Source organism: Haliotis cracherodii, unplaced genomic scaffold, assembly GCF_022045235.1.
Source record: "Haliotis cracherodii isolate W230 unplaced genomic scaffold, xgHalCrac1.p SCAF_10, whole genome shotgun sequence".
In the NCBI taxonomy this organism is placed as follows: Eukaryota; Metazoa; Mollusca; class Gastropoda; order Lepetellida; family Haliotidae; genus Haliotis; species Haliotis cracherodii.
The window spans coordinates 36,406,479-36,420,021 of record NW_027266265.1 but is presented as its reverse complement, the minus strand read 5'-3'; the positions used below and the strand labels follow the sequence as shown (position 1 = coordinate 36,420,021).

The 13,543-nt window shown below is 38.2% G+C and overlaps 1 protein-coding gene across 1 annotated transcript; it reads left to right on the top strand.

Moving 5' to 3' along the window:
• The first annotated feature begins 244 nt into the window (after positions 1–244).
• On the top strand, positions 245–12,648 carry LOC139454347 (ubiquitin-conjugating enzyme E2 variant 2-like). Its single transcript, XM_071235986.1, has 4 exons — positions 245–294; positions 8,316–8,461; positions 9,124–9,246; positions 9,815–12,648. Exons 1-4 carry the CDS (start codon positions 261–263, stop codon positions 9,953–9,955), a joined length of 444 nt encoding a protein of 147 aa, XP_071092087.1. The 5' UTR covers positions 245–260; the 3' UTR covers positions 9,956–12,648.
• Positions 12,649–13,543: the final 895 nt, after the last annotated feature.

The window sequence follows — 13,543 nt, the reverse complement described above, 5'->3', positions numbered from 1 at the left end:
CCGGTCGCAAATATGGCCACGAGAGGGGCACGAGTCGCTATTCGGCTTGTCCCGGAATAACACGAGTTGGTCACGAATGCGATCTTAATATTCCGCAGTGAATTATTGTATTGGAAAATAATTGCGTCTTCTTACAAAACCACGTAATTTATTTTAGAGTTTTTAGAGGAACTCCGTTTTAACTGCCCCGGCACGAATATATTTTGAACAAGATTGGTTGCTGAATATTCCGGAACATCTCACACAGCAGAGAAAACAAAATGGCGGCGTTTATGCAGCAGTCACAGGGCTCAGGTTTGTGGAATATTTGTTTAAAATATTTACAAAAGATTGATAATTTAGTAAGGTAAATGGAGTATACAATAAAATGAACAAATGGGGAAAAGATGTTACTATCAAAGACTGTCGTTTTCTCTCTGGGTTGCTAAAAGCATTGCTGTGCGATGGTACCGCCATTTTTCTCGGACATGAATTTGGCCACATGATCAAAGCAGAAAATGCTCGACTCGAAGTCTTCATGATAGCCAGTGGTGTCGTTTGTTGCGCGAAATGGATAATTTCAACATCATGTTCGAGTTAAGGACTTCACCATTCAACACAACTGTCTATATTGACGTCTGTAAGATTGAAGTAATGTTTTGTAACGCCCCAAAGGGGCCCCATCAAAGTCTTTATCAGGATATGATATTCCTTCAGGCTTAGACGATTAACTTGTCAAATATATAGAGATGCTATGGTTGAATAAACGCCAACGCACATGTTGCATTGCATGTAATCAAAGGAATTTCATCTTAACATGTGCGAACCAGTAGGTGCATTGTATTTCTAGCCATGACAGGAAGAGGAAATATTTAGATTGGATAATGTATTGATTGCCCCGAAAAGTCTTAAGTGGAAATGTTTTGAATTTTTGGTGGGTATTTAATTAGCATTAAACGCTGAAAGTGTGATAAATGAACATCCATTCGTCAGGCGAATGGGTTCGTTGTAACTAATGGCGTTTTCTATCTTCCGTTATATTTGTTGTTGCCAAGAAACAGTTGAATCTTGCCTGGTGACGACATCGTTTCTTCAGCATATTATTTGGTTTATGAAATGGACTGTTAATGAAATGATGCAGTTCAAACTTGAAAGTATTATGTTTTTTTGACATTGTTTCGTTAAGCATGGTAAACAATTACTTTGATTCACAGTAGTCTATTGGCAATGATCAAGCTACTTTTCTATGTTTAATTTGTATAAAGAAATAAGGACCAAAAGTTTAATTCATTCAGGTATTTTAGGTTGATGACTGAATCATTTACTGAAATTGGGTTGATGAACAATTTTCTTCTGCAAATCTGGGGGTTACCTGGGAAAATAGTATGCATATGAGAATATCCTTTTATCATGTTTATGCGTATTCAAGAGATTTGAGGGCCATCAGTGTCAAAAATGTTCAAATCTACCAGCAGGTAATGTATTTTGGCATAACTTTAGTATATTTTAGTGGGCGGTGGGGTAGTGGTTCCAGTGTTCGCTTGTCACGCCAAAGCCCCGGATTCAATTCCCCACATGGTACAATGTGTAAAGCCCATTTCTGGTGTCCCCCCGCTGTGATATTGCTAGAATATTGCTAAAGGCGGCGTAAAACCATACTCACTAAGTATGTTATAATCTTAGTTTATAGACTAGTATAATCAGCTGATAATGTGATCTTACTGAACCAGAAGAATTGTACTGGACTTACTGAACCAGAAGAGTTGTACATTGCCAGAGTAATGTAATTTTTAGAAATGTTACTGAGACTTACTGTTTTCCAACAACTTCGTTAAGTGAAAGACAACCCACTGTCATAAACATATTAGCAATCAGAATGAGTTTGTATTACAGCTTTACACATTCTCATACCTCCACAAAAGGTGATTTTGACGTGACCTGTAATGGGATGTCCCCAGGTCTTTGTATAGCAGAGCTAGAACTAAGATCTGATGTTGACGATATTAACCCCAAACCAAAGTGAACTGACTGAAATTCTTAGACATTTTTTTTTTGGATGGGGGAAATATCTCTGAATTTAAACGTTACCCTAATGCTTAAGTGTAAAATGCATTGAATAGCTGACTTATTAGTTTGTAATTGTATACATCCCTTGTTATACACACTGCAATCAATAATGTTTCCTTGCTGGATGCCAGATGCTCCTGTCTCACTGGCTGGTCCATAAAAATGAATAAATAATGTGTGTACTTACATTGCGCATGACTCCATACACAAGGTGGATGCTCAAAGCGCCAGCATTATTACCCCGGTCAATGGACAAGTGTGCATTCTCAGCTCGACCCGTGAAGATTCCGGGGTAGAATAGGTCTTCAGCAACCCATACTTGCCGTAAAAGGTGACTTTGCTTGTCGTAAAAGGCGAATAACGGGATCGGGTGGTCAGACTCGCTGACTTGGTTGATGCATGTCATCGGTCCCAATTGCGTGGATCAATGCTCATGATATTAATCACCGGATTGTCTGGTCCAGACTCGATTGTTTACAGACCGCCGTCATATAGCTGGAATATTGCTGAGTGCGGCGTTTAACAACAAACCAACCAACCATTCTCAGCTCCCTGAGGAGTATGCAACCCAAGTAGCCATGTGAGTTGTCAGGTGTAAGAAAGTTAACAGTCACAACACCATCTCATCCTGCTGGGTAACCAATTTAACTCCTGGGTGAACAGAGGCATATTACAAAGTCACTTGACGAAGGAGACACCACCTGTGCTACGTATGCTTCTGAGTGGGGCAGGATCAAAACCCTAAAAAATCTCAGTCTAGCTGCTTGACCTAGTCACCAGGGATTTAGTGATGCACAAATGTGTGTCTAGTACTCACAAATATAAAGAATGTACACAGAAAAAAAATATACCGTGTCCCGAGGGATGCACAGTATTATTGGTGAACCTACAGCGCATAAAAAACAGTTACAGATGTCTGGTATTTCACCCATCAATCATGACCACTGTCCACATGATAATTTATTCATTCCAGGCACTGAAGTAATTATATAAACATACAGTATACTACACCATTTCATTACTTGACCATTTTTACAGGACCCTCATATTGCCCGCAAAGATCATTAAAATTAATTATTGGAGGTCCCAGTGACAACACAATAGAAAATGTAGGTAGCAAGAACACGAAATGTCAGAATAGAAATAAAGATGACTTTATGTCATACATTAATCTTAATATGATCAACACCAATAATGACCAATAATCATAAGAAGTATATATGTAACCACTTTCGATATTATACAACAACAAAAATTTCGTATTATTTGACCATTCTATTATTAATTATTATCCTGTGACATTCACATTTATAACCATTAACCAGCACCTCAGAAAAGGTTCCCAGTACATGACCCGTGAAGATCCAGGGTAGAATAGGTCTTCAGCAACCCATGCTTGCTGTAAAAAGGGACAATGCTTGTAAGAGGTGACCAACAGGATCTGGTGGTCAGGCTCGCTAGCTTGGTTGATGCATGTCATTGTATCCCAATTGCATGGATCAATGCTCATGATGTCAGTCACTGGATTGTCTGGTCCAGACTCGATTATATACAGACCGTCAATATGGTAAGATTATCAGACTTGGTGAATCGGTTCGTTGCATGGATTTGTACCACAGCAGCATGGGACGTTGATCCTAATATCTATCACTAGTTTACCTGGCACTGACTGGACTAATTACAAACCCCATGATGTAGCTGGAATATTGCTGACTCATGATAACAGCTATAAACAACATGCAGTTGTGGTAGTGATACGCTGACCCACATTCATCTGAGTCACTGAGCCAGACCACCTGGCATTGGGGACCTACTCGGGCAGTTGTGTAGGATGTCTCATTCACACGAAGTGCCCTTGGCAGGTAAATTATTCAGATCAAAATTGAGATTTTGATTTAATATTGTTATTTTCTGAGAATGAAGAGATATTTAACATTGCATTCAGGTTTCAACATTGGTCAATGAAATTATGTAATTTATCTAAGAATAAAATCTCTTTTCTGTTTGGTCCTGTTATTAGTGAAGTACAAGTAAACTAAAACAGAAGTTCTATTTGTAACCTAAATTGGTATTTTTGTATGCCAATTTGTGTGATTTCTAGGCTAACATTTGCTGTGGACTTGGGGCACTGATAGTTGTGATAATGCATACACTCTTACACTGAATCTGTGTTACACTGAATGTGTTGGGACCTTTCAGGTTTTGAAAGTAACTGAAGTCTAATAGTCCGTGTTTCCGCTAGCTTTTGAAACTGCCAGTCCTAGTGGACTGGCAAATTTAAAAATTACCAGTCCCCTCTAATTTTTGTCAGTCCCAACTTTCAACAAATAAAAAAATGTATGAAAATTACCTGGTATTAATTCTTTTAACATCATGTTCAATGCAATGATGTCATCTCTGAAGTAGCGTAGTTATATCTACTCGTCATTCACACAAAGTTCAGTCACATTTCTCTCTTCTTTTTTAATATGACTTACGTCGCTACAAATATATATTGTAATGTTATTTCCTTGCACTAGAAATAGACAAGGGCAAACCCTAGACAAGCTGACTTGTTTGAAAAAATATACTTATTTGAATATCGCCATTGTTTTGTTCAACAAAGATTTATAAGGTACTTTATTTGTGGGTCCACAGGGACTGGCAGTCACAATAATTACCGGTCCAAGCCTAATTTTATCAGTGAAAAACTGGTAATTACCGGTAAACAGGAACACTGATAGTAATACATGGTCCATTTAGATTATTATCCCCTGCCACAAAGTGGACCGGGTTCATCCGTTTTGTTCTCAAAGGGGACAAATTTTCTCAAAAGCTATTTAAATCAAAGAAATGTAATTTAATACACTGATATTACCAAAGTGTTTTCCAAAATTGGTGTTGTAAATTCATATTTTGTTTACAGAGTTATGGCCCGTGCCCCATGCTTTTCTTCTTTGTGCATGCTGTGTGAAGTGGAGTCAAGCTTTCTCAGGAACTACTGACGTTATATGAACAACAATTTGCATGCTTATCTAAGGGATACTTGTCAAGACTGAGTTCGAAAATTGGTCCATTCATTTTTATGTTTACAGATTGACAGCCCTTGTTCAATGCTTTTCAACTTAGTGCATAGTGTGTGCACTGGGGACAAGCTTTCTCAAAAACTTTTGACGCTACATGAACAACAATTTGCATGCTTATCTAAAGGATACTTGTCAAGACTGAGTTCGAAAATTGGTCCCGAAAATTATGTTTTTATAGTTATTGCCCTTGCTCCATGCTTTGATATTTACTTGTTTCAATTTGGACATTTCCCAGAAAGTACTGAAGTTAGTTTATCTAAGAGATACTTACAAAGAGTTCGAGAATTTGTGCCATAACTTATATTTTCCAGAGAGAGGGCCTTTTGTGTTTTTAAATTTCATTTTAATATTTTTTTCTGATGGTATGAAGTACCCTAGGGCCTACCTCTTCTTAATGCTTTCTAGGACTCTTTTCTATAGTTTATATTCACTACTATATGAACAAAATTCATCCATGGTGGGGGATAGTTATGATGCTTGGTTTAACATAACAAACTTGACCTAAACTTCAATATAGGTACTCACCTCAAAATATTAAAAGAAACTGACTTCCCGGTTAGTATTGCTTCCAATGAATGAGAAACAAACATGTTTTAATCTGGCAAGATAACAAAGATAATTAATTGATGTTTTTTTTTTAACATGTTTAAAATGCAACTTATTATTGATTTCTACATGCACCCAGTGCATGTCATACTTGTACATGTATTTGTGACTGAAGTACTAAGTACATTTTCTACAGAACATTGATCTTCGCTATTCTCAGTGTTGTGAGTAACCTCACATGATCAAATTGCGGGTACTTCACGACTATGTGCACATATATAATATATCTATGAAGAGCAATACATCATTAATATTTGTGAAAGCAGACCAGGTGGCTATCACACAAAGCTTGTGTTGGACCTGGAATCGGTACTTGGTTCATCCTTTTTTCATTTATGAATAGAACATAATCATGACCATCAAACTGGAGACCCCTAAGCTGCAGTTGCTATGTGCATGACTAAAAACCCATAGAAGGAAGCAAGCACCAGTTTGCATGTCTGGAAGACTAGGCGCTAAGTGTCAGGTTGGAGCAGTGATGGTGATATTGACCATGACATTTAATTGTGATAAAGTAACTTCATGTGTCACTGAACACATCACCATTAGGTTTTAAATATTCAAGTTCGTGATTCGTAATCCTTCAAAAACTGCAACATACATGATTCATTTCCTAAAACACTTGCTTAAAGTAAAACGCATGTGTACTTATTTTTTTATTATGCAACTTCCTTCGTACATATGAGGTTTGAGTCATCAAGAGGGTACAGATATTTAGCCGCCATTGCAATAAAAATCTTTATAGTTCCGGTTTCCAACTTGATGGGTAAATGCACTGTTCTACGATCTAAAATACAAGTACTCATATTTGAAGGAAAGTGTTTCAGGAAGTAAAGTATGTTGCATTTGTCGTTAGATCATGATGCATGCACTTTGCTGAAGCACATAAAGTGTGATGCAGATTTGGATCAGGCATCTTTTAGGAAAACATTATTAGGCCAGTAGAAATATTCAAACACCTAGACATTTTTGAAAACAGACAAACTTAATGTTAAAATGAATTAATGTATTATACATAAATTCATTTTAACATAACATTTGTCTGTATATTCTCTCACACCATGCCAAACCCAACTATTGAACTAAAATCAACCTCTGGCAAATATATTTTTCACCATTTTATTTATCAGGACAATGATGGTAGACAAATACAGATTATGATAATAGAGATTTGAATTGGGATTAATTGTCAAGGGAATTAGGTCACGGTCTTTTATGGATAGATCATACTTGAGTTGTCTCCCTTTAAGCATGCCTCAGCTGTTAATCAGTTGGTCTTCTTTTTTCCTTCTTGAATGTTTGCAGCTACTTTATGATTGAAGTAAATACTTTTGGCACGCATGTTTGTATGTTATCGAAAATGTCTAGGTTTAATCAAATTAAGGATTTTCCTACTGGCCTATATGGGACAGCCTGTAGGTCTGTGTAATGACAGACCGCCTCCGTGGTCTAATAGTAGAGCGTCCGCCCTGAGAGTGGAAGGTCCAGGGTTCGATCCCCAGCCGCGTCATACCAAAAGACGTTAAAAGATGGTACTTGTTGTTACCCTGTCTGGCGCTCGGCATTAAGGGGCCAAAACAAGGACTGGAATCAGTTTACTGTGTCTGAGTGGGGTATTCATGTTAAACTGCGGCATGGTATCTCAGTGTGATAGCACTATAAATTGGCATCAGTCCGGACTAGTACAAGCAGACACACACATACACGCTATATAAGTGCAATAATTATAAGATAAATACTACTCGAGACCCGAAAGTGTTAGCTTGAGGGGCTCGAATGAAAATTTCTAAGATGCAAATACTCGATAAAATCCCAGAAATAGACACACACATAGTATTTATCAATATTGTAAACCTATTGTTTTATTTAGAAAAAAACATGCATACTCTTTAACACCTCATACTTACTCGGTTGTGAGGCGTCAACATCGAACGTTCTGTTGTTGCTATGGTGATTGTAATTTTGGTAATGATGACGTACTACTTTCCTGAGTGTAAGTCATTCATAAGTTGCTCGAGCTTCAGTCGAATGTTCACCTACGTCTGTATTGAACAACAGGACTGTATAATTAATAATAAAAATAAACAAACACTATTCGATCAGGTATATTTCAAACTCAGCTGCTATAAATGCATCCCTGAATTCCTCATACATTTTCGAAACAATGGATAAATAGTCTTTGTCACCAATGCAAATTATCTAGATGAAATCATGTGAAATAAATTAGGTATGGAAACGAAAACTGTGCTCGGAAAACTGTACTTGCTGAAATGTAAACAAAGCAAAATTCAGATATAACACTGTGTAGCATATATAGAGGTACTTTCGTCTAATTGTTGCATACATTGGCTCGATCACGCGTTTGAGAATATTCATGGGAAGAGTATTGTTGCACTAATTATGGAAATACACATATATACATTACAATGATGTGGTAAATTCAACAGAAGCCATTTACAAAAGTTTCCGTCCTGTGTGGCGCCATGACTGACACTAAATCACGCATTGTTTCAAAGTTGCAATGGTGGGCTTGCTGTTTCAAAGTTGCAATGATGGGCTTGTTGTTTCAAAGTTGCAATGGTGGGCTTGTGGTTTCAGCGGAGATGCCCCGTGGGTTCTACCTGCTGGAGGAGCTGGAGCAAGGCGAGAAGGGCAACGGTGATGGCACAATCAGTTGGGGCTTGGAAGATGAAGATGATAGACACTTGTGCAGATGGACAGGCACTATCATTGGACCACCCAGGGTACTCAGTTTGTACTGTTTGTAAAAGGCGACTATGCTTGTCCTAAGAGGCGACTATGCTTGTCGCAAGAGGTGACTATGCTTGCCGTATAAGGCAATTATGCTTGTCGTAAGAGGCGACTATTGGGATGGGATGGTCAGACACACTGTCTTGGTTGATGCATGTCATCGTATCCCAATTGCGTGGATCAAAGCTCATGATGTCAATCACTGGATTGTTTGGTCCAGACTTGGTTATTTACAAACCGAAGTCATATAGCTGGAATATTGCTGAGTGTGGCGTTAATTACAAGGAAACAAGCAAACAAACAGTTTGTTCATGAATTGGTACTATATAATGGTAGTGGAAGAAAAATATGGTCCTAGGAAGATATCCAATAATTTCTTTATATTCTGGTAGGCCAGAGAAACCATGTCATACCTTGTCCTTGCAGTTTGTTAAAAAAATAAGAAATCTATTGACCTATTTTTTGTAGGTGGTTGGGTAGCCTAGTGTTTTAAGTGTTCGCTTGTCACGCCGAAAACCCAGATTTGATTCCCGACATGGGTTTAGTGTGTGAAACCCATTTCTGGTGTCCCCCGCCGTGATATTGCTGGAATATTGCTAAAAGCGGCGTAAAACTGCACTAACTCACTCACTCACTCTTGTTTTTGTTTTTACAGTCACCATTTGAGGGAAGAATTTACAACCTGCGAATTCACTGTGGAGAAAACTACCCTGATGAATGCCCAACTATGAGATTCGTTACTAAAGTCAATTTGAACTGTGTAGATTCTAAAGGAGTTGTAAGTATTCTAGCAGTCATGTTGCCATGTTCTGTAGATTACCAATGTCAGTGTTTGTTATTAAGAATGAAAGATATTAAAGATGTGGAGTGTCTGTAGATCCTACACTATTGCCTAAGTCATCAAGAAGCCAGAACCCACTTTCCTCCAACATCAAGCTGACATGTCATGACGTAACTGAAATACTGTTTATATCTGCATTAAACCAAACTGCCTCCGTATTAGATGTAGTAACTGCATTGACGATTCATGATTTGATTCGACCCGTGAAGATCCGGGGTAGAATAGGTCTTCAGCAACCCAAGCTTGCCATGAACAGCGACTATGCTTGTTGTAAGAGGCGACTAATGGGATCGGCTGGTCAGGCTTGCTGACTTGGTTTGAAATATGTCATCATATCCTAATTGCGTGGATCGATCGATGCTCATGATATCAATTACTGGATTGTCCGGTCCATGCACGATTATCTACAGACCGCTGTCATGTAGCTGGAATATTGCTGAGTGTGATGTTAAACATGAAACAAAGAACACAAAACATGATTTTATATTTTTAATTTTTTTTCCAGGTTGATTTAAAAAAGCTTGATGACTGTAAACATAAGGGGCGATTCTGTCTTAAATCGATACTGCAGGCTTTGCGGAAACTGATGTCACATAAGGACAACTGTAAACACTCACAGCCCTCTGAGGGATGCACCTACAACTAACCAGAGACAATATGACGGTTCACTTTGCAGTGTTTCACAAGGGACATCGCGCAACATCTCAACATCTCTTTTTCCCAAAAAGGTTGATGTGGGTCTTTTTATGGGTGTAACAATATTGTTTGAGACGCAGTTGTCGGGTTAAGCTGTCGCATGTAAGGATAGATATTTGAGCATGGCACACTGTACCTGTCAATATTGACATATCACATTGCCAAGATGTAGAGAATTGATTGACGATGGAACACAAAAGAAATAAGAGATTCTTTGTAAAAGATTTTGTGTAGCCAATGTTTCCCATGTCATGTGTAAATTTCTGATGAACACTTTGCTTTTGTATTTGTCATTAACTTTATAGTTATGTGCTCATAGCTTTTCCTTTCTGAAGAATATTGTGAGAGGCGTTATTTTTGGACTTTTAGATTTTTACTGTACATAGTATATGTCCATCTATTTCTAAGGATGGCTTCCTTTCAAATCCTTGGCCATGTACATTATAGTTTCTTTGTTCAAGAACAGAATCTCTTCTGTAAGATACAAACTGTTTAGTCGTACCTCAGAAACCAGAGCCAATTCACTTTCATGTATCCGTACAATTTCCTCTATTTATTCAATATCCACCTTAGCATGGGAGGTACGTGGCCATTTTTGAAGCTAGAACCTCAGTGTTCCAAGTAAAAGACTTCTCACTTTATTATTCCTATACATGTAGAAAGTCAACATAAAAATTCAGATGTCTCACACATGGGCACTACATGTTCAATCCTTGTGTGTTTTTTTGTTGGAGCTGATACAGTTCCTGAACTGGACTCTGTCATGGGTTTAACATCACCTCAGTTTTGAGGGTTTGCCATGTGTCAAGTGACAAAGATTGTTTGATTTCTTGAGTTCGATATCGGACCTCTGGAGAAGATTCTCAGCAGTAGGAGGTCCGTTTCGGTACTAGATATTCCAGATTGTGTGTTACCTCTGTTATGCATTAGTCATTGGTTTGTATTTATCTCTTTCACTTGTTCTGTTCTGGATTACTGTCAATAATTGTCACATTTTCAATCTTGATTCTCCTTTGACAAACTGTATGATCACGGCTTACCAAAGATGCTTATTTCACACGTTTAGAAGGCCAGTGGTGCGCTCAGGATTCGGTGTCTTTGTCTTTAGTATCATCTTTTGTTGTCAGTCCTCCTAATCTTGCATCTGTCCTTTTGATGTTTGCTCTATTTCCTGAGTGCATCACTGAAAAATGCAAGATATTATTTTGGGCACCTTTCTGTCACCCACAAATTCCCAGGGATTTTGTCTTGTTTCTGAACTTCAATATACTTGGTTCTTTTTAAGGAACTTGTTAGTGCTAACTAACAACATGTGTTAGCCAGTTTCATTACCTAGACAGACACAAGAGTGCCAAATCAACTTTCTAAAGGGCATTTCATCCCGGGATATCTAATGCACGCTTTTGGCCTCTGGGTACTCCAGGTTGGTATTGGTACCCCGAAACCAATGCTTGGTTGGTGATCAGGCTGTTTGACTTGGTTTGGTTTCTTTGTCGTTTAACGCCGCACTCAGCAATATTCCAGCTATATGACGGCGGTCTGTAAATAATCGAGTCTGGACCAGACAATCCGGTGATTAATATCATGAGCATCGATCCACGCAATAGGGATCAATGACATGCATCAACCAAGTCAGCGAGCCTGACCACCCGATCCCGTAGTCTTTTACGACAAGCATATCCGCCTTTTACGGCAAGCATGGGTTGCTGAAGACCTATTCTACCCTGGAATCTTCACGGGTCTGTCAGTGGCAAGTCAACGTATCCTGATGGTGTAGATTGATGCTCATCTGGTCGGTGGCATGGCGTTGTATTCCGGTGATGTAGATTGTTACTCATCTGGTCCAGGCTTATTCACAAGCGCCATCATATAGCCGGAATATTGCTGAGTGTGGCATTAAACAACAAACAGAAAACAACGGGCATGTTTAGCAAAGCAGTCTATTTTATCCCGTGGGTACTTCAATTCCATTCTTTTGTGTAATACCAAGGCATTATTCACTGTCTACAATACAAGTACCCTAGGAGTTTGAGGGTGCCATGTGTTAAGATCATATCGATATACATTGTATTTAACTTGTAATGCCCATGTAATTTGCCTGTAACAAATATTTCCACTTAGCGCTGCTTCAGCTCTATTTATAAAATATCTGGAACATGTGAAATTTCAGTATTGTTGGTAAGCATTTAGGGGATAGAAATGTCGCTGTATGTATGATCAAAATTAAATTTAATTGGATCCAGACTATGAAGAATGGTCATTTTTTGAAGAATACAAATGGTCACATGAATGTCAAATTATTGATCTTATTTTTGTAAATCTTAACTTTTGACAAATTTCAAATCAGGTATTTAAAGTGCTATTTTCTTGAGCTAACTCGGGAGAAAAACACAACAGTGACCATATATCATTGAAGCAAAATTCCACTTGCTTTTCAGACGTGTAATGAAGACTATTCTTGTAGCTCATTATAAACTATACTTGAGGTATATGTACAGTATATGTAGACAAGGATGGAGAGGTGGAATTTTGCTGATAATGCTGTGCTTCTATAGACAATATGATGATGATGTGTATGATGACCTTTGTAAATTTGGACAATTTCAAATAAACTTTCCCAAATAAAGCATTTGTTTCAATAAACACCATTGTTTGTGAACTGTTATCTTTGCAGAGATACTTTTTATCCCCCCGGTTTGAAAAAAAACCAGGGAGATATAGCGATCAGCATGTCCGTCTGTCCGTCAGCCATCCATTTTCTGTTTCTGGAGGAGAACTCCAAACCCGTAAATATTTCTTGTTGAAGCTTTCTTTATATATTAGTCTAGTTGGGAACCAGTGCCTGTTGATGATTTGGGATTTTGAACAATACTGAACTGCATTATTTTAAACAACAAACAAACAAACAAACAAACATACTGTGAATTCCTAAGCCTTGGTGCTGATTGGCTTAGAAAGATGTATCGTATGGGAGCTATATATGATTTGTGTCGTAACAATGTTATTGTCAGCAGGTGTAGATTCTGATGTTTGGTTGACAGAACGAGAGGCAAGTACAGGTATGTATTTTTAGAATCCTGAGCCAAGCCCTGGTTATCTCCTCATTCTCTCTCTTTTCCCTCTCTTTTGAGGGGGATAAAGAAACTAGCTGTCCCACACGTTACTCATTAACTATTCACTATTTCTTTATGAAACTTTGAATGCTGCACATCAGGCATGCAACGAATTGGCACCTTTTGCTGTTCAGGAATTTTTTAATTTTGTATTTTTTTGTGTTTCCATGGCAACAAGTTGGACTTAATGGGGGTTTCATTTTGTGGCGATTACCTCATAAAGTAATCTTTCTTGATGAACTTAGAATGCACATCATTTATCATGAGTCATACAACCCCTTAGAATTTCAGCTTAAAATTGTTTTGGAAATGAATCGAGATGGACTAGTGGATGGTGTTCGCTAAGAGAGTGCTCATAATGCAAACGGTTACCTATTTGACGTAATAAGCACCCAGGGCGCGCTCAAAATTAGAACTAGGGGTCT